This window comes from Sesamum indicum, linkage group LG13 (assembly GCF_000512975.1).
Source record: "Sesamum indicum cultivar Zhongzhi No. 13 linkage group LG13, S_indicum_v1.0, whole genome shotgun sequence".
Classification (NCBI taxonomy): Eukaryota; Viridiplantae; Streptophyta; class Magnoliopsida; order Lamiales; family Pedaliaceae; genus Sesamum; species Sesamum indicum.
Genome location: NC_026157.1, coordinates 3,277,165 through 3,297,885, shown reverse-complemented (window position 1 = coordinate 3,297,885; position 20,721 = coordinate 3,277,165). Strand labels below are relative to the sequence as shown.

General features: G+C 39.0%; 4 protein-coding genes across 6 annotated transcripts in view; 1 reads left to right on the top strand and 3 right to left on the bottom strand.

The window, feature by feature from the left end:
• Positions 1-2,453, bottom strand: part of LOC105176271 (cytochrome c1-2, heme protein, mitochondrial) — a 4,298-nt gene extending 1,845 nt beyond the window's left edge. Inside the window, exons 1-3 of one of the 2 annotated variants that reach the window (XM_011099013.2) lie at positions 2,334-2,453; positions 1,540-1,613; positions 1,036-1,253 (exon numbers count right to left, since the gene is read on the bottom strand). In XM_011099013.2, the coding sequence (XP_011097315.1) occupies positions 1,036-1,253; positions 1,540-1,599 (278 nt within the window). In that variant the 5' untranslated portion in view covers positions 1,600-1,613; positions 2,334-2,453. Of the gene's footprint in view, positions 1-1,035; positions 1,254-1,539; positions 1,614-2,209; positions 2,289-2,333 lie in introns of those variants that run through there. The other variant, XM_011099014.2, reaches the window with a different exon arrangement.
• Positions 2,557-7,517, top strand: LOC105176269 (4-coumarate--CoA ligase-like 9). Of its 2 annotated transcripts, none has more exons than XM_020698714.1 (6): positions 2,557-3,665; positions 4,721-4,910; positions 5,147-5,292; positions 6,360-6,427; positions 6,645-6,747; positions 7,387-7,517. In XM_020698714.1, the coding sequence occupies exons 1-6, from the start codon at positions 2,661-2,663 to the stop codon at positions 7,441-7,443; spliced, it is 1,569 nt and encodes a 522-aa protein (XP_020554373.1). In that variant the 5' UTR covers positions 2,557-2,660; the 3' UTR covers positions 7,444-7,517. The 2 variants fall into 2 exon arrangements, with proteins under 2 accessions (XP_020554373.1, XP_011097313.1); XM_011099011.2 differs by lacking the exon at positions 7,387-7,517 and adding an exon at positions 6,945-7,246.
• On the bottom strand, positions 7,406-14,832 carry LOC105176270 (protein TPLATE). Its single transcript, XM_011099012.2, has 7 exons — positions 13,463-14,832; positions 11,676-12,272; positions 10,910-11,271; positions 9,936-10,239; positions 9,155-9,277; positions 8,564-9,019; positions 7,406-7,955 (listed from the first exon to the last, which is right to left on the bottom strand). Exons 1-7 carry the CDS (start codon positions 14,582-14,584, stop codon positions 7,440-7,442), a joined length of 3,480 nt encoding a protein of 1,159 aa, XP_011097314.1. The 5' UTR covers positions 14,585-14,832; the 3' UTR covers positions 7,406-7,439.
• On the bottom strand, positions 15,814-20,247 carry LOC105176268 (COP9 signalosome complex subunit 3). Its single transcript, XM_011099009.2, has 11 exons — positions 19,963-20,247; positions 19,448-19,563; positions 19,113-19,359; positions 18,411-18,468; positions 18,190-18,279; positions 17,966-18,031; positions 17,239-17,328; positions 16,968-17,126; positions 16,761-16,882; positions 16,337-16,409; positions 15,814-16,196 (listed from the first exon to the last, which is right to left on the bottom strand). Exons 1-11 carry the CDS (start codon positions 20,157-20,159, stop codon positions 16,128-16,130), a joined length of 1,287 nt encoding a protein of 428 aa, XP_011097311.1. The 5' UTR covers positions 20,160-20,247; the 3' UTR covers positions 15,814-16,127.

Genomic DNA, 20,721 nt, shown 5'->3' with positions numbered 1-20,721 from the left:
TCACCCAAGCAGAGGACCTGTCCTAAATATCTAGCAAGAAAGAGCTAACACAATCATTTTGGGATAAATGGAATAGAAAATCCGCTTGTCAACTTTAGACACAGCTACACTACAGACAAGTTACAGATGCATTACTATTTTGTCATCCTCAGAAACTAAAGAATTTCAAGGAAAAGCACACAAAACATTTCTACATATGTTTACTAATCAAAAGAAAGAGTACAAAGAGCAAATATCAACGAAAATCAAACAAGTCATCCATACGCACAGGGTTTCTTTATTTTTGTTTTACAATTTTCACCTTCTTCTCTCTCTTTTTTTTGGCATGAACAGCTGGGTTTTTTTTTTGGTTCCATGCACATTCATCTTCTTGTTTTGCTTTTTTGGCAGTGGCGTGGAGATGGATAATACCAATACTTCTAGTTCAACTACATGCTCGCTCAGATAGAGGAATAAGTTCTTTCAAGTGTGGAGATTTTGATGGAGAGTGGTGAAAGAACATGGAAACCAGAAAGTAAAATTTGTTCATGAAGTTTATGTCTTTTGTTGTTTTGTCGGGACTATAGTAGATTTAGGGCATCAAGGTTGTCATTTGTGGGGACTCCTGTTTTTGTCAACTTTGAGAATTCATGAAACAAAATGAATCAACACCTGTGTGTGAGAGGTAATAAATCTGATTTGGGTCTTCATTGTTATGAATTTAGGTAGAAAAAGTGGGCTATGCTTTCCCACCTCCAGTCAATCAATGCAGTAAAAATTCCCATTGTCAGGTTACACATGGATATATGGAACAATAAATGGTCTGAGACTTGAAAAAAACAGCATGGTTGGAGCTGAAGATGTTTAACTGCTTTCATTCATGGAGAAAAATTGAAATGAATCATGAACCGAACAGACAAGAACATGTAATATACTTTAAAGTCAAGTTCCCTAGCAAAATCGTAATTGAAGTGGAGCTGAGTATAGATCCGAAGATGGATTCAGCTTTAATGTATGAAACAAAATAAACACTATATAAGCTAAAGAAGAACTTACGACGCATGGTCATATGAACTCAGAATGCCCTTGTGGGGCCAAGGATAGCTAGGGACGCCCAAACCATGTTCAGCCTCATCACATGATGCTATTGTTGCAAAACTTAACAGCCCTGAGACACCTGCTCCAAACAGGGCTATTACTCTCCAGGATTGCATGGTGGCAGATTCAACACCTTCCTGCTCTGTCTTGGAAATAATAGATGACAAAGGAGAAGCCTGAAAGTGGAAATTAATATAGGAGTCTTTCATTTTGCAGCTTGCAACTGTCATAATGACCCCAGGTTTTGGACGAGGAAAAAAAGAATGCAATGGATCTCATTCACTCATCAGCAAAAAGATTAAACCTTAGCTTTTACACATCATGTGAAAATTGATTTATTTATAATATTCAGAGATGAACAGATGCAAGGGATTGCTAAGGATACATGCAGGATGTTTCCAGAGTATATTGTAGATGATAATAGGACCTAATGGGAAAAGAAAATTAGAGTTGTATCCTTACAGTGCTTTGCAACTTGAGTCTAGCTGTCAGCAGCCGCTGGATTGCTCTACCTCCAAGCATCTTAACAGAGCACCCTGTTTAAAAAGGAGCGAAGAAGAAAAGGCAGAGATTCAGAGTCTGATAACCAAACCCAACATAACTTTATAATTCTTATGACAGAAAATGAGCAGCATCTAGTCCCCATAGAAACCATAAGAGACAGAGAGGGTTAAGAAGCATCAGAAACAGATTATTCACATAATAACTGCCAGCATGAATCTATCTCCCCATATTTCAATCATCAAGAACAACAAATTGAAACCATCAGCCACCACATGAGTATATGCAGACAGTATAAAATTCCTTTTTTTCTTTCGATAAATTATACACTTAACATTCCATCATATCCATTCATATATGATTCAAAGGAATTCCCATAGATTGTTCTCCACTGCCCACCAGCGTCCATGACTTGGATGGGGACAAAAGAAACATCATCATCTTATGGCTCAAAATCGCAACTTTCATTATAATTCTCACATTCCAACACAAAAATGACAGAGAAACAGCATTTAACAGCTCCAAGTGCTACTGTTAAAAAACAGTCAAATCAAAAAATATTCCTACAGCATCTCCTAGCAACAAAATGTGAACATCACATAATCTAATTAAATTCGAAACGTTACACAACCAGATGAAGATATGCAGTGCTGCAACTTCCAAACACACACACGCGCGCACAAACTAAAAAGAAAAAATGAGGAAAAGAAGTCATCTCAGTGCACATAAAGAGCAGATCGAAGGGAAAAAGTCACCTGAATACCCAAAACTGATCGGCGGCTAGTATTAGAGATCCGATAAAAGGAAGAAGAAGACCAGTCTGACGAGCTTTAATCGGAAATGTCAAGATTGAGAATTTCCTGCGTCCAAAAAGAAAAGCCCAAGAGCGGGCCAATTTGGGCTTGGCCCAATGAGTGAATGGTTGAAGCTGGCCCACCTGAAATCAGATTTTGTCGTTTTGATGTAACAACCATCTGATTAGATCATTGTTAAGTCAACGGCATCCAGAGCTCGGCCAGCAGGCTACAGCTGATTCTGGTAATAACACAGTACACTCTCTCTTTGTGCACTCTCTTACTAAAATGGGCAAATCCGATCCATCATCCATAGACCCGAAAACAGGCTTCTGCCCCGAAACCAAAACCTTCTACAGCCTCCGCCCTCCCGTTCCTCTTCCACCGGAAAACACTCCTCTCTCCGCCGCCTCTTATGCTCTCTCCCTTCAGTCCGCCTCCGACTGGGTGGATTCCACCGCGCTAATTCAATCCGACACCGGCCACCGCATTTCTTACCCCCAGTTCCGTCTTTACGTCGAGGCCTTAGCTCTCTCTCTACGAACGGAAGTTGGCCTCTCCAGGAACGATGTCGCTTTTGTCCTCTCGCCTAACTCCACCCGCGTTCCCATCCTCTATTTCGCGCTCCTCTCCATCGGCGTCGCTGTCTCTCCGGCCAATCCACTCAGCACGAACTCTGAAATCTCCCGTCAAATCAGAATCTCGAAGCCGTTTGTCGCGTTCGCCACGTCGGTAACCGCTGTCAAACTCGTGGAGCACGGGTGTAAAACGATTCTCATTGACTCGCCGGAGTTCGAACGCATGATGACGAGGAGGATCGGTAGTGAAGTCGTAGAGGTGGAGGTGAGCCAGAACGACGTCGCGGCGATACTCTTTTCGTCTGGGACGACGGGGCACGCGAAAGGCGTGGTCATCACTCACCGCAACTTCATTGCAGTTACCGCCAGTTTCTATTACCAGAGGCAGCAGAGGTCTTCTCCGGTGGTGGGCTTGTACATAACGCCGTATTTTCATGTCTTTGGGTTTCATTACACGCTGAAGTCGGTGGCGCTGGCCGAGACGGTGGTGGTGATGGAGAGGTACGAGTTGAGCAAAATGCTGAGGGCAGTAGAGGAGTTTAAAGTGACGCATTTGGCGGTGGTGCCGCCAATCGTGGTCGCAATGGTGAAGAGTAATTTAACAAAGAATTTTGACTTGGGATCGTTGGAGGCTGTGGGCAGCGGCGCAGCCCCACTCGGCATAGATTTGATCGAAGCCTTTGCCAAGAAATTCCCAACAATTTTTATTTTCCAGGTTAGTCTATCGAAGAAATTTCTACCCTTTTTCATTTAATCAATCCAAATATCTACGCAAATATTAATATGTTGCTATGTTGATTTGTTTGAAATGCGGGACTATATTCCATAATTATATTAGCTAGGCTTGTGCTGATCGGTGCTATGGTTCAAACTAGTGGTATAGACTATAAAATAGGTGGGAATATATGTCACGTTGTATCAAATATTATTGAGCCATACAAAAATGAAACATACACTACACATTGCTTAAAAATTTCCATAAAAACATTAATAAAATTCGAAGTATCATAAATTACTATATAGTACTACCACCCAAACTTTTACGTATATAGTATCAATAAAATTAATCATAAAAGTACTTGAGACATTAATACATTAAAATAAGATACAAACACACAAAAAAATATTAAGCAAAATTATTCATATGGCATTAAGCACATGCAAGCTCCATGTTATGCTCAACTCCTCTTCAACTTTTTCACTCCTGATCCTGATCCATGTTATTGAGTTCTTGAAAATATACATACATGATATCCGGAATGGCAAGGCTAATATCAAGTTGTAAAGCTAGTTATCATAACCACGGACTGCTCAAGTTCATTTTATTCCTATGCCATGCTACTTATTCCTACACATATACACAAGTAAAAGTCTTCAAATGTATGAAAACTATTTCTGTTTTTTTTTAGTTTACTTTGATTATATAGACTATTATCGTAAATATCAAATGGTTTTGGAAAATATATAAAACTAGATAATTTTCATGGGTCAACGCTGGTTGATTCAATTATATATCCACCGATACTCTTTAACATGATCAGTGAGGGTTGACGATAAATGGAAGATACCTATTATGTTTGCAATTAATGTGCATCAACCAAAAATCGAAAGATTTTGAATTAGACGTAGATATCTCGTCCTATGGTGTGGTTTTACTTCTGTTCTTTCTTTTTGCATATGATTTAACTGAGTATTTTGAGAATCTGTGCATGCTTCATTTGTTTTCTTTTAATTTTGAATATAAGAAGTAACTGGACTGCTAAATTTAAGGGTTATGGGATGACGGAAACAAGTGGTGCAGCAGTGAGAGCATCGAGTCCTGATGAATATCAGCGATGGGGTTCAGTGGGAAAGCTGTTTGGAAATAATGAAGCCAAGATTGTTGATACTGACACAGGCATTGCTCAGCCTCCTGGCAAGCTAGGGGAACTCTGGATAAAAGGACCTACAGTGATGAAAGGTAAACTAAGATCACAGCTAAGACCATTAATCCTTGCTCTCCCTTGTAGTTATGATGTAATTACATCAAGAACTGATGAGTATGCTTATGTAAACTTTGAAACTGAAAGTGTCAACTAATAATAGAATCTAAACAGTTTAATCTTGTACTGTAGCAAAGAGAAGATAATTTTTGGCGGAGAGGGATTATTATTTTATGTGGCTCAAAGCTGGAGAACGTTTGTGGCATTTTTGTAGGATATGTGGATGATCCCAAAGCGACTTTTGAAACCTTGGTATCAGATGAGTGGTTGAGAACTGGTGATGTCTGTTATGTAGACAATGAAGGTTTCTTTTTTGTGGTTGATAGGATAAAGGAGTTAATCAAATACAAAGGGTACCAGGTTGTCATCACTTTACCATCTTTCTTCCTTAAGCTGTCACGTTTGAATCTATACCCGTCTATCTATATATATATATATGGATTAAATGCAATTTTGATCCTCTAATTATAGTCAAATCTCATTTTAGTTCTTTAACTTGTTAGGATTTGAATTTGGTCCTCTATGTATTTTAATTGCTCAATTTTGAGACTTTTTTCGTCGGAAAATATCCAGCCCGCCGGACGGTGACCGTGAACTTCAAATCCTTGGATCTCCGCACCACGTTGATGAAAATGGCTGGGAATTATCTCGTTAGAGTCATAAGGAAGAGGTGAGTCGAACTGTGGTGGTCCGCGAACGGCGAACGGATCGCGGCGAATTGACGCTAAGAAGCTGCAGCGGTGAAGGTGAAAACTGAGTCTTTGTGGTGATCGAAACCTGAAATTGATTGAGGGGTTTTGTTCATATTGAGCTGGGGAGTCGAACGGTATATGTGGCTCTCGGCAATTTTGAGTGACGGTGGCAGATTTTGAGAAAGAAGGTGGCGGAAAAAGAGGGGTGCGATCAAGAATCGTTCGGACGGTGGCCATGAACTTCAAATCCTTGGATCTCCGCACCACGTTGATGAAAATAGCTGGGACTTGTCTCGTTAGACTCGCAAGGAAGAGGCGAGTCGAACTGTGGTGGTCTGCGACCGCCGTTCGTACAGACCGCGGCGAATCAATATGAAGAGGCTGCGGCGGTGAAGGTGAAAGCCCAATCTTTGTGGTGATCGAAATCTGAAATTGATTGAGGGGTTTTGTTCATATTGAGTTGGGGAGTCGAAAGGTATATGTGGCTCTCGGCAATCTTAAGTGACGGCAATAGATTTTTAAAAAGAATGTGGCGGTGAAACTAAGGCGAAAAAGGATATTTTTCCGATGAAAAAAGTCCCACAATTGAGCAATTAAAATACATAAAGGACCAAATACAAACCCTAATAATTAAAGAACTAAAATAGAATTTAGCTATAGTTAGAGGACCAAAATTGCATTTAATCCTATATATATCTGTATCCAGTTTTGAGCTCTACTGTGTTACTGGATTAGGTTCCTCCAGCTGAGCTCGAACAACTGCTCCTCGCCCACCCTGATATTGTAGATGCAGCTGTAATAGCGTAAGCTTCGTGTCTTGAAGTTGTAGTGTATTTTGTTTGGTTAATATCTTTTACCACTGTAATAAATAATTTATTCTCCGCAAGCATTTATTTGCTGTTTACTATGAAATAACAGTAGCTTGAACATGAGGTCAGGTGCTATTCCGCTCCCGTCCAATCTTTCTATTTCTGGAAAATGGCCTAAACTTCTAATTAGTAAATATAATTTATGGTACAGCTACCCCGACGAAGAAGCTGGTCAAGTGCCCTTAGCCTTTGTTGTCGGTCGTCCCCAAAGCAGACTTGAAGAAGGCCAAATCATAGAATTTATCGGGAAACAGGTAATTATCACTCTTCTTGATCAATTTGGTTTTGAATATTTTGTTGTATATACTTTTATTTATGACATATTCAATATTGCAATAAAATGAACAAGCAGAAAGCATTGGGCAATTGGTTTTTGTCTATCAAGAAATCAGTTTATATATTTGCTTGGTGCAGCATCTAAAAACATGCCTTCTCTATCACTTATTTACAGGTTGCTCCATATAAGAAAATAAGGCGTGTAGTATTCGTTAACTCTATACCAAAGAGTCCATCTGGGAAAATTCTACGAAAAGAATTACGGAAGATTTACCTGCCAGATTCCAAGCTTTAATAACGAGATCTTCTTTATTCACTTGTTTGGAATGTTCTTTGTGGGGAATCTGTGCAATATGCCAATTTCAGCACCATGAATGTCACTGAGGCATTGATGGAGTGATTAAGATCCAGCAACTTTACTGCTTATTTATCTTCTTGACCAATTATCCAAGTCAAAAACTTCATATTGCTCTGGAATGATGAGTCCGTCGCAGTGCTTCTTTCCTGTATCTCTTAAACCAGCATTGAGATTGCAGATTTACTAACAAATAAGCATACAATTCCCAAAAGTTCCTAAAACAAATCAAATTATGACTGGCTAACCAAAATGTGTACAGGAGGAGGACAAACAAAGGGGCAATCAAAACCTGATGACCAAAAAAAAGATCAGCTAATTGAGTTTCCTCCTGTCCTTACACAGCATGTGCCATTCCTGCAATACAGCTGCTTGAAGAGCACGATGTTCGACTTCCTCTGCAGTTAATTTAAACAATGTGGAAGGTCCCTTGCCTTTTCCATCTTCCTCGTAGTCTTTATGCTCTGTATCTTTTTTCTCTTCATCCTCTTCCTTCTCTTCATCATCATCAGAAGTGGAAGACTTTCGACGAGGCCGTGCTGCCTTTAGCAAAGCTATCCGTTCCATTGAGATTCGCAGCCTCTCCGCGGCTGCTTCTTTGACCTCATCTTCAGGCATGTACGCAATTGTGCCATCAGTAAGGTCATCCATCCAGGCCTGTAGATCTGAACCAATCTCCTTTGTGATAGATGCATCTGAAGCTCGAACCACAAATTTGCATATCATGGTGGTGGTCTCGTCTCCAAGGTCCACGTTTCTGCTTACTTCACTGGCACCAGAAATCATCATGCCGAGAAACCCTCCAAACAAAGTTTTAGCAGCATAGCATAGCTGTTTTAAGACCAAAAACTCATTTCAGTATAGTGGTTGCTAACCTGAAAAGCCAGAACTGGGACAAGGAAAAGCTCATGGAAACATTATGATCTTTTCTAAGCTTAGGTTTGGTAGCCTGAATACAGAACCTCAGATGTTATAACAGCCTAAAAGTCCGTAAGATTTTTAAGAGTTCTCTCTCCCTTTTTCCGCAGGCACAGCACGTATCCCCAGCACATATACGAGTCTGTGTGTCTGAAGAGATTACTTATTATACAATTACATTTAATCCTCTGTTCCCTACTTGTGCCAAAACATTATCGGCAGATTTTATATGAAAATCAAAGAGTAAATACAATCTTTAAGTACTCAAAGGGTGAAATTCTATTTTGGTGGAAGGATTTTGTTATGTACTTAGGTGCTCTAGAAAATCGATAAAAATTTTCATTTCGATTCAAGCTTCAGAATTTGTTCCAGAATATGGACCAAAAATGATATATGAAATCCAAAAGAAATTCATCCAACTGAAGTGCAAACTAAAAACTAAGTTCTGTAAAATGATTTAAGATTAGAGACGACAAAGACGACGTAAGTATATCTAACATAGGTAGTGTGAGTAAACCCACCTGGAATCCAGCAACAGTCCGAATCAGATGTGAGCAAACTTTATGGAAAGGCTTCGAAGACAGAGATTTTAAGCCACTGAGAAAAGGAGACTCCCCATACTGCTGGGCAGCTGTAGCCTTAAAACCACTTCCTTCGTATGTATATGTACCGGTACACTCCACTATAGCAGGTAAACTAGGCCATAGACGGAAATACTCAACAGGTGAAATTTTATGCGGCACCAGAAGTTCAGTAAGCGGAATTTTGTATGGCAGACATCTAAAAATCACAGGGTCTCCTAATTCAGGCCTCGGACATCTCCTTTGTCTCATAATTTGTGGATCTTCCTCAGAATAATCCCCTTCATAATCTTCTGGAGCACCACTACCATGAAATGGATAGTACAGGACTTGGACCCACAGAGCACAACGCTCAAAATGGGAAACCCCAACAGTCACGCTGCACCTTACTGGTTCCTGGATAAATATGAATCAAATGACTATTGAGTATGATAACTACAATGGATCACAAAGGAATGTACACACCCAAAAGAATTGAAAATGCTAGTACAATAAGATACAACAATGAAGAGGTAGCATGTCCAACTTTACCTGTGAAACAACATCATGCAACTGCCGAACTGCTTGAGGAGATCCATCCATGAAGTATAACCCACCAGACAGACCAACACGAATGTCAACACGATTTAGTTCAATCTCTGTAAGATTCAGAACCTGCAATAATTGTTAGTATATTCTATCAGATCTGCCAGAAATCGTGTTGATCGCAGAAAAAGAAGAGATATTGAGTCTGTTGCAGAAGAACTTGATCGCCACTGTGAACTTGCAAATATAAAAACAAAATAAATGTAAAAGAATGTGATAAACTGTTATCAGAGAAACAAATTCACCCTTCAGAGTATCCAGAATTTCATCCCTTTTCTACCATGATGTGATCCTTAGAGGGATCAATTTCCACTATATTTTCTTTCACATGAACGATACAAAATTAAAATGAACATAAGAATAATACAAGTTTTTTTTAATATATATATATAAACAAGAGCAGGATAAGATTTAAGGTCCTTAGAAAGTGCTAGCAGTGCAATCAATTATAAAATGGGAATGGACCTGCATTTTCCTAGTAGCTTTAACAATAATCATGCAGACAACCATTATTCACTCACTACAGAGTTGAAACCAGCATGCACTAGCTCATCAAAAAGTCAACAAATAAGGGAATATTTTGAGCTCTGCCAAAACAAACTGTTAAAGCTGATTTGTCTATATAAAAATGAGTGCAATACACTTATAAGCTACAGACAAGCTGTTTGACAATGAACTTGTCCGCTTGGAAGCCTAATTAGAGCAGCAACAGAAGTGGTTATCTTACCTTCAAATGCAGGGTAATCCTTCCATCATTTGGATCTGTCAAGTGATATCCCTCAACATAGCAAGGATCACTACTACCCGTTAAAGTAATTGCACTAGGCGTAACCTTGATCAAATTTAAGCCAATCCCTTTTGCTAACAATTGAGTTAATTCACTGGGATCTGGTCTCCAGAGTTCCAAAATAGCCTTATGTATCAATCCCTCTAGTTTCCGATCCTGAGCAGCAGATGCATCATAGAACTGAACAGTTAGCTTGTGGTGGCTAAACGGGTAATCTCCTCTGGTTTCACTAACCCCCGCCCATCTGAAAACAAAATGCAAAAGAAGATTAAGCAACCAAAGTAGAACGACATCCAAGAAGTATTGACTCCTTATTTGCAAGATCAATTGTATATATATTATACTCTTAAGTTGTAAGCAATTGCTTTTGATCAAGCTTCAGGCACAACAACGATGATTTCTAATTCACAATGAATTAGAAGTAGAATGATCAGCACATGGGCCCAACGGTCTCAGTAAATTGCTTGAGATATGCATCTCCACCAAGCCAGTTATGTGGCAGGTTCATAGTGAACGAAAGAAATGAGCAAGGATCATCTAGTGTTGATACTTCAGAAATTCTAGTTCAGTATGTAACTAAGTTGCACGCTTTGCAATTTATCCAGCTTGCATTGCCCTTGATATCATGCCAGATGTTGCATGCGACCTTGTTACTATTAAGGGGAATGAAGAATACAGAAATATGTCTGGATGCTCTATAACATATTATCAGCAAAAACAAGGGGGAAGAAGTATTAACTTATATACACACAAGCACTATATATATTGACTGTTTCTGCAAGTATGACAGATAAATGCGTTCATGTATGAGCATATCAGTTATTTGTTAGCAGTTCCTTGGTGGAACTCATCTTCTCAATCAAATCTATGCATTCTGCTTCATTTCAGTACATGAATCTGGATAAAATGCTCACTTATCATCTGAATGACTTGAAACATATTTAATTCTCTGTAGTATTAAACGGCACTGGTGCTTATTGACTGAATCAGCAGAGGGATGGCTCCTAAATTCTTCAAGCTCTTTAGGCAACAATTGTCCAGCCCTAGCATTCCGTGATCCTAAAAGCTGTGCGCATAAAAGAACTGCTTGAACATCTTGAAGCCGATTTGTTGTACTAGGAGATGAATCTATGTTGCATAGAACTTTGTGGATATTTGTTAAAATTATGTTTAATGGATCGTCAGGGTCATCAGCAAGAAGGGGGTCCAGTCCCTCCAAGTTAATATGCTCTGAAATAGCCCAGAGAAGACGGCCACTGATTCTAGGGGTGTGAACCTGCCAAATCAGATATGATTGTGTATGAGATAGCTAATAATACACACTAAACCTATTAAAAACATTAGTTGTCTTCTACTCCATAAAGAAACAAATGGAACGAGCAAGACAACAACATCTCAAGCAAAACTACAATCAGAAGCAGCAAAACTACAATGACACCTGACAATGGAATTAATACCTAGAACGTGACAAAGCAGGTTTAAAACAATTATTAAGGAAATGTAATCCAATATAATCAGTAAAGTTTTACAGCCGTTGTTCGAAACAACTAGGGTATTGCAAATTTTACACTGGATATTGAAGCATTGAAATGTAAGGGTCAGGAAAGCAAAGAATTTTGACATAGAATTCTAACATTCCAGGTAATCAGAAAGAATATAATGTGACAAAGTGTTGCAAACCTCACGGAGATCCCTAACAAGCTCTCGCTGCAAATTTTGCAACCGTGTTTCATTCAATATCTGATCCTGAGAAGCCCCATCTTTGACTCTTTTGACACCACCTCGGGTGTCATAAATGTAGCAAAGTCTAACAAGCAACTTTAGATAACAATCAATGGCATATGTCCTACCATCACAATCCCATTTAATGCATGGTCTACACACTTCCACTACTTCCAGGGCTGGTTCTGTCCAGTTCAATGCACCATAACCAGTTCCATATGCTAAAGCTCCAATCACCCTGCTCTCCATACCTGAACTCGTTTGCTCAGGCAATGGCAAGGACAACTGGAAGCAGCTTTCTACCAGCATTGCAACTAGTTCTTCTCTAAACAGGCTCTTGCTAGTGATACTGTGTAGGTCATCCTTTATTCTGGCATCTTCAAATAGTGAAGCGATATCTGTTCCAACAAGTGGTTTTTGACCTCGACGAACATTCTCTTTTGCAAGAAGATAGACACAGAGAGCAGTTCGGCAGATGCATGCCAAAGCATGCATTCGATCTGATTCCGCCCTCAAGTTTCTCACCATATGAAGCAGCTTTTTAAACAGCGACACCTACAACAGAGAAGAATACCAAAGCAAATACTGTTACCATGACCCCAGTTCCATAGGGCGCAGAACCAGAAATTTAAAGATGATGATAAACCTCTAACAACTGGATAGAGCATGAAATGCTCTTAGGTTGAAGGAAATAACCAAACAGAGTATTTCACTTCTAACAAACTCTTATCCTTAGTGGATTTTCCACATGACATGAGAGGAAGCTACCCTCATCGATCAGGTTTCACTGCATATTTATATTTTATCTTTTCCAATTGAATTTGGCAGGAAGCGAAGACAGTTCCAAATGAGAAGAATAGGGCATTGGTTGTGGCAATCAACTGCCGAGGTTCGGAGGATCAAGGGCAGATTGCTCGAAAGGCTAACCTTCAAAATGACTGGAGACCACCACCAAGACATTGGCTCAAGATCAACTGTGAGGCAGCATTCTTTGAAGGAGAAGTGCATGGATTCTCGGCAGCCAATCTGGCAACATTCTCCAAGCAGCTATATTCTCAACATGGAAGATGACGCTACTCAAGCTGAGCTGAAGCGATCTTGCAGGCAACACTAAAGCGGATTCTATAGGTCTGTCGCAAAGCATCTTGGGAAGTGACTCTGAAATGGCTATGAAAATGATGACTAGTACAGTAGCAACAGATTGATCTTTTTTTACTATTGTTGAACAAGCTAAATCAATTCTTAGGAGAGTGCATTGAAAATTAAGGTTTATCAGTAGGCAGACTAATGTGATGGGTCATGCCCTTGCTCATTGGGCTTTTCACTCTAACTGGTCAGGTTTTGTTGATTTAGACTGTTTGGATTCCTTTTTGTTCAAACCCTTGCAGAACTCTAGGGGATGATTGCTTTGTATTTTTGGTCTCGATTAATATATGCCCATTTGTCTTATAAAAAAAATGACGATTTATTTTGTACCATTAAGTCAGATTAGTCTTTCTTTTGTTTGAATATAAAATGGTCTTTCTAAATCCCTAATATTCATGGAAAACAAAGATTTTGCATAAGGATTTTCTCAAGGAACAGCCCTGCTAGTTACTTCACAAGCATACGATTTTCGTCAGCCATAATAAGAAAATCTGCAATATATTTTAATTAATTCTGAAGCCATGCAAGTGGAGAGGTATTTAATTATTATATCAGGATCAAATTCACACCACAGAATGCAGGAATCCACAAACACGTACCTGCATACTAAGGTCAAGGAGGTGCAAGTTAGTAACCACAGCTCTAACTATGCTCTCGCGTGCGGAAGAATACTCCTGCCTGTCCCAAAGTGTGAGAATTGCAATAATTGACTCAGAGGCCCACTCAGGCTTCCCTCCAGGAACATCAGCCAAGTACAACATATTAATCCCCACCTCAAATATCAATGCAGGATCCAATGATGATACCAAAAATGGCGCCAAATGTGATACCATATTGGACACTCCTACGAAGCTCTCTTCATGCCCTGAATCGGAAGTATTCCTAGTCTTTGATGACCTGGATATTTTCTTGATTGCCTCTATTGAACCTGAAGCCACTGCCTTCACTGCATAAACCAACGGAAAAACGGTCGCTCTAAAACTCTCTATTGGTAAAATTAATGATCGAGCCATCAATATATCTCTCCTCTTCCACACAAAATCAACCATTGATGAAACCCAATTTGATCTGATAGCAACAGAATTTTCAGTATCAACTAACTTGTCTCCAGCGAGCCGACTCATTCTCTTTGTTTCAAGTTCCTGAAACAATTTCCCAATGGATTCAAACGCGATCTTTGAAACATTATCGGATTTATCAAGCATGTTTTGAGCAATACGATTCCACCAATTGGAGAGACGATCGAGCAAGTTAATATTGTTTTCACACAATGTCACGATATCGTCACGTGCGAGAATGCAACCCAGTGTTTCAGTTATTGAAAAGCGGAGGTTATCGCTGGCCGAATCGAAGCAAGCAGAAATCTCTTTATTGCAGTCAGTAATGAGTTTGCCTAGGCGGTGGGAGGGGATAGCTGCCAGGATTGAGATGGCGGCCGCGGTGACGTCAGGGTCAGGAAAATCGAGGTCGTTGCGAATGCCGCTACACACGGTTTCCCATAGATCAGCGGTGAGGCGAGTAGAGCGGATGAGGTCGAACGCGAGTTTTTTGGAGACCGCGGAGGCTGGGGAAGCAACGATTTCTTCGACTGCGTATTTTGCGATGACGGAGATATCCCGTCCGGCGGCGCATTGTTGCAGCGCTTGGAGTAAAGCACCGGACTGCCGGAGCGCGTCATTGGAGCGGAGGTCCGCTTGGATCTGAGCAAACAATATGTCCATTTATAACGTTCACTTTCACACCGAAATTAAAATTCAGAGCTCGGCTATACAGGAATGAATCTCAAACGTCGGAGCTTGAAGCATAAGTTCATATCTTAAACTGAAATGTCAGAATCGAGGCGACTGAATTTAAACAGTTCATTTATGCCGGAGAAATGAAGGAGTGGTGGTGCGATCGCCGACGGTGGACAGAAGGAGTGAGTGTTGCAGGGCGAAGCATTCACAGTGACAGGTGCTGCTGCTGCTGCCGATTCTATTCTCCCGCAAAATGTAGAAGATGATAGTTGAATTTAACAAACTAAAATCGCGTTTGACATGTAACGGTCTCAAACAGCTCAGGTTTTTCGAAGTACGTTGAAACACGATTTAGACCTCGATATTATAATTAATTGACCGCCTATCACACGTCCATCTTTGGATTAAATCATTGTAAACAACATAGATTGCGGCCTTTTTATATAGATTCACCAGCTCAGTAAAGGAAAAAGTATTAGTTAAATATATACCATTTTAAAATCTCTTTAACGTTTGTTCCTATTATAAAAAGATATTCATATCTTTTTTAAGTAATAAATAAGAATTAATATTAAATAAATAAAGGTTTACTAGACGAGAAAGGTATTTAATAGCTAATTCTATTAACGAACCTAATTATAGGAATGCATGAGACGATAGAATTATGTTTTATGCCAAGGGTTTATTGAGTTTAGATTATAATTAATAGTATAAAGTCAATCAACATTTCAGAAAATATAAAGACAAAAGCAATATTGACAGTATAACATTATTTTAAATAATTACATATTAACATTCTATAATGTTAAATTTACAATTTTAAACGTCGGCGGATTAGTGGATCAAATTCATGATAATGACTAGTTGACTACAAAGTAAATAGTAAAACATGAGCTAATTATATTGAAAAATCATAAATAAAAAATCTGTAATTAATTACTTAGTGAATTTGTAATATTCAATTTCCCTTTATGTACATATTTAATTTTACGTCAATGTCAATACCATTGGAGTATAAATGTATAACAATAACAGATGTAATGCGACATAGTATTGAATTTGAAAAAAAAATACGTATTAGATATCTTCACATGAACAAAGTTCAAAAATTGCAGTAACTAAAAATATGAAATCGAGGGTGTTTCAGCACTAAGACAAGATTTCTCATGTTATCGTGTGCTATGTGAAACTAAAGGATTATGGAAGAGATTCACTAGGAGCCAGGATGCACTGAGGCTTGAGGGTGATACAGAACGCGAGTACATATAGTCCTTACACATCCTTTTTTCTGAAGCAATGCCTAATCAAGCGGATTTCGCATTTGTGCCTCCGATTGTGATGTTAATAAAAGTATAACTAACAATTTCAGCTTTACAAAGAGTTACTCCCTCACTCGTATACCATTAGGCGAGTATAGAAGTTTTGTGTGTGCATCATTCACCACAAGAGAAAGTGAAACAAGTCTTTTTCGCTAAACAAAACTCACTAATCCACATCAAATGCCATTACAAGACTGGCATAACTCGTCTCATATATTGAATTTTGACGGAACAGTATCAAAATCATCAAAATCAAATCTCTGGCGCTCCCTTCCGACCTAGATAGACAGAAAGACCAAAATAAACAAAAGCAATATCATGTTCACAAAATACAAGTGAGGGAAAAGAAAATAAAGGGGGTAATAGCTTCTACGCCATAGGCATAATTAACAACAGAAGAGTTGTGGAATTCATGTACCTTTCCTAGGTAAGAAGGATCACATGACATCACTTCATTCATGGTTGTTAGCTTCTTAGAGAGCATCATAATCCTGAAACAGAGTTTACCAGCCAATATTAGTGGTGCTTTTATCTCATTACACCAATGCCTTCATAGAGTAATCTAAGCAGATGTAACTGGTAATCTAATTATCTTCCTAAATGTACTGGTAGAACTAGGATCCAAAAGCAACTAGTATAATAACAGTTAGAAGGGGACACCTTAAGCTATTACTGTCATAACAATAACTGGAAAAGGATTGTCCTAATCAAGCCAGCCCATGCAGCAGGATCATAAACATCCATATAACTTATCTGGAGACAGAAAATCTTAATACTAGCATACACACCCCTGTTTGAGGAGTCAATTTAAGAGTCAGAAAATCTTAAACTAGCATACACACCTCTGGATTGAGGAGTCAATGCGTTCAATCATCTCACAGGTTTTGTATTGCTCAGGATCCTCAAGGAATCTAACCATTCCATCCTTCTGGTTGATTGTAGCATAAATTTCACCCTCTTGAATCTATATCAGAAAAAACATAACACATCCCATAAGACCATGAGTTAGTGTGTTTCCAAACAAAGCCAGCACGCCATGCTTAACCTACCATCTGAAGTACATGCATCTCAGCCTCTTTGGGGCTACTTAGTTGGACTGTATTAGCAATATCTTGAAGGGAGAGAGTCAGGTATGTCTGAGTCAACCTCTGGATATTGCGTTTATACATGGAAGACACTACTTGCTTCACCAACCCAAGATTCTTGTCCTGTAAGTGGAAGAATAATTCACAGACTTGACGGAAGTGCTAGAAATGAAGAACTTCAATGCACTGCTTCCATTATCAAAGCAACAAAGAGGGAAAAAAAAAATAAACTTACAGTTTCAAACTTGTCCTTGTTCGTCTGAACGCACATTTCAAGCTCTGATACTTTTCCATTACTATAACTAATAACCAATTCAATGTACGGCTGCTTAAAAGAGAAAAAATAAGGTCAAGTAACAATGTGATAAATAAAATAAGTTAGGTTGAGAAAAAGATAACTACGAAATACATATCCAAAGGAACTTCAAGGCGTTAAATGGACAGGAGGGGCAGCAGAAGAATTAGGGGTGCAACATGAGTGGAAGGTTCAAGTGAGCTCAACCCAACTCGAGCTTTTTTGACCTCCCTCTAAAGATAATCTCGACTTTTCCCTGATCCAAATGCATATTTCAGCAACCCACCAGGACAGCCTAACGCATATTACTGATTATCCTTGGCTGGATAACATTAAAATTCAAGATACTACTCAAATAACTGTCAGTCTTTTTTGTTAATCTCTCTTGGCTTAAATAGTCGGTCAATTTTGTTCATCAATCTACATTGGTTGAATAAAATGTTTCTCATCAGTTTGCAGACTAAGCTCAATAAAGTTCGTTGGGGGGGGGGGGGTTCAAAAAACACCCCGACATCTAGAAGTTGGGGGGGGGGGGGATTCAAAATACACCCCGACATCTAGAAAACCATGCCTCCACGCATCAATATAAAAATAAGCGAAGGTGGCAAACACCAAACGGAATGGACTTCTACTTCCCTAGTAGAAAAATTAGCTCTCGGAAATATACCTGGGAAAAGTTCTTTAGATTCCTTTGAGCAGCTGAAGAAGTATACTTCGGCAAACTGGTAGAAAACTGCCATAAAGAAAAACAGGTATTGCATTAACTTTGTGTGACCAGCAGTGACAGGCTGACAGAAAGTATACCAAACAAAAGAGTTATCAAGTGCAGACATTCAACAAAACATTTTTAACGGGAAAAGCATGAATTTTCAACAGTATTGCCAAAAGTACCTGTCCAAGATGAATTAGAGAAACCAGAATGTACTTTTTGTATGCTTCAACTGCTATAGCACTAATTATAGGCATAGGTGCAGTTACAACCTAGAAACCATATCAACAAGAAAGATTAAAAAAGAAAAAAGAATGTTAGACAAGTTACAACATCAGGACATCACAAAAACTAAGAACGTACTATAAGTCACTAGGTTATAATCAGAAAAAGTTCTACATACATTATGGAGGAGCTCCAAAGCTTTGCGAAACTGCTTTTGTCCTATGCAGATCATACCCCTAAAATTATGTAAAATATCAAATTATGATTAGTAAATTTCCTTGTTAAATGATCAACAAACTTCACAGCACATCAATGCTTTTCACCAGCCATTCAACCAACGAGATATCGTAGAGCATGATGATGTAAGATACGAATATTTCATGATGACATGTAATAACATGGCTGTGATGATTTCCAAACGAGCAGATCCCATTCAAGCAGTGATTATTTGCCCATCAAACTAAAAATGATTAGGAAAAATTGAACCCAAATTAAACAACTAGCTCCTACACACTTGACCTTGTCCAGAAGCATGAGAACAAACCTTTTAAGTCCATATCAGTTACAAGTAATAAGAAAAATCTGAATAATATACAATCCGCCTTCAAACCCAATTCCAGAAGCCAGAAGCAGAGTTAGTGTCACAAAACAGGATCTATTGGTGGAGATGGTAACCAGCAATAACAGCACGAATTTGCAACCATAAAATAGTTCTCTGGTTAGGTTTGAGAAAAAGAAAGGAAAGAAGAAGAAAACTATGTATATGGGAAGGGGCTTCTGCATAACCATAGTTATTACATGTAATGAAAAATATGACATGGTTTATATGAAGTCAGCTACAAAGCAGAGGAAATATTCTGAAAAGGCTGAGACAACTTACCCATAATAACAATACAGAAAAAGATCACGAGGCTGATCAACCTCAAATATGTCATCCTCCAAAATGGAAAGACCTGTTTTATAGCACTTTGACAGTAAACAGAGAAGAAGAAAGTCGGGATGTAAAGTTGTTAGCTGTTCAGTGGATGTCTGAAGTTTGCGCAGAGCAGCCAGCATTGGAGCCACACCACGCATGGGGTCCTCAAGCAACATAACTTGGTCCTTGAACCTTTTACAAAGAGATATAACTGCAAGTCAAGTGGCCACCAAAATACTGAAATCAGTAAGACGGCGGCTAGAAAATCAAACTGAGCTTTTAACAAAGACAATGAGTACATTTATCAGATGCCAAACGGATTTGCTCTGCTGCACACACATTCATAAACCTGGCTACCAAAAGCACGAACTCATTGGCTTGCTCTTTTGCGATCGGACAAGACGTGCAGGCCTCCCTGATAAGGACAATGCATCAAAATCAAAAACACTTTGACAAAATATTCCAACAAATAAGATAAAGTAGCTCCAGCACTTGAAACATACATGCTTGCATTTCACCTGCTACCAGCTTCATTTAAATATAAACACTCTCGCATTTATTAAATGTTTAACCAAATAACGTGCACTCGAAATAGTTGAGCGTACTGAGCAAATCAGCTTTTCTATATAAAGAAGATCAGACTATATAGAAAATGAAAAATACGAGGAATTTGGAATTTCATTGCCAAAAAGAAAAACCTAGGTTTTACAACGAAGAGTAGGGTACATGCTAAATTCATGAAATCTTAACAAATTCAAAGCGCAAGAACAAAGAGTACACATGGGTGGCAGTGTTAGCGCATAAGAATACTTACAAAATATAGAGATAGCCAAGGGAATGGAGCGACGGATCAAGTTCGTTGAGCAGAGGAGCGAGGCGAGTGGACTCGAGGTGGAGCGAATCGTCGGACTGCTTCAAGTAGTTGCGAAGCTGAGTAAGGTCGGCGAGGTTTCCCGATAGCCCCTGGATTTGAGCCACCAGCGACTCCGCTGAGCTCATATTCAGATTCATAGATGCAAGCGAGTGAACGTTTGTTGGATTTCTGAAACTGACTAAATATGAAAGTTGAGGAGAGAGAGAGAGAGAGAGGAAAAAGGATTTGAGGACTGGGCGTTGTTTGATGGTTGAAAATCAGTCTGAAGTTGGGCCTGTCTTCTGATTATTATTATACTTGGCCCAATTGAGTGGATTAATACATAGAAAGCCCAATATCTTCATTTAATTTATTCTTTTTAGTCAGGGATAACTTTTAGGGTTCGATGAGCCGAATAAAGATCAACTCCAAACAGGGATCCGTTCCCCAATTTTAAATACTTGTGAATTAATTCATGAGCTCTAAATATTTTGCATTTCTACTTGTGAAATGTTTGCTCCTTTCAGTAGTTGTCTTGATGTTTTTTGCTGTATATTTTGCCCAAAGCACCTACCAAGTTATCTGTAGTGTTTTCATGAAGTACTGCAAAATTGATATGTCGCGCAACATCGGCTGGTTCTTCCTCTAAATAGTCTGTGCCAAAGTGTAGTAGATTGGATGATGGAATGCAAATTTTTTATGCTAGATTTGCATAAAGAA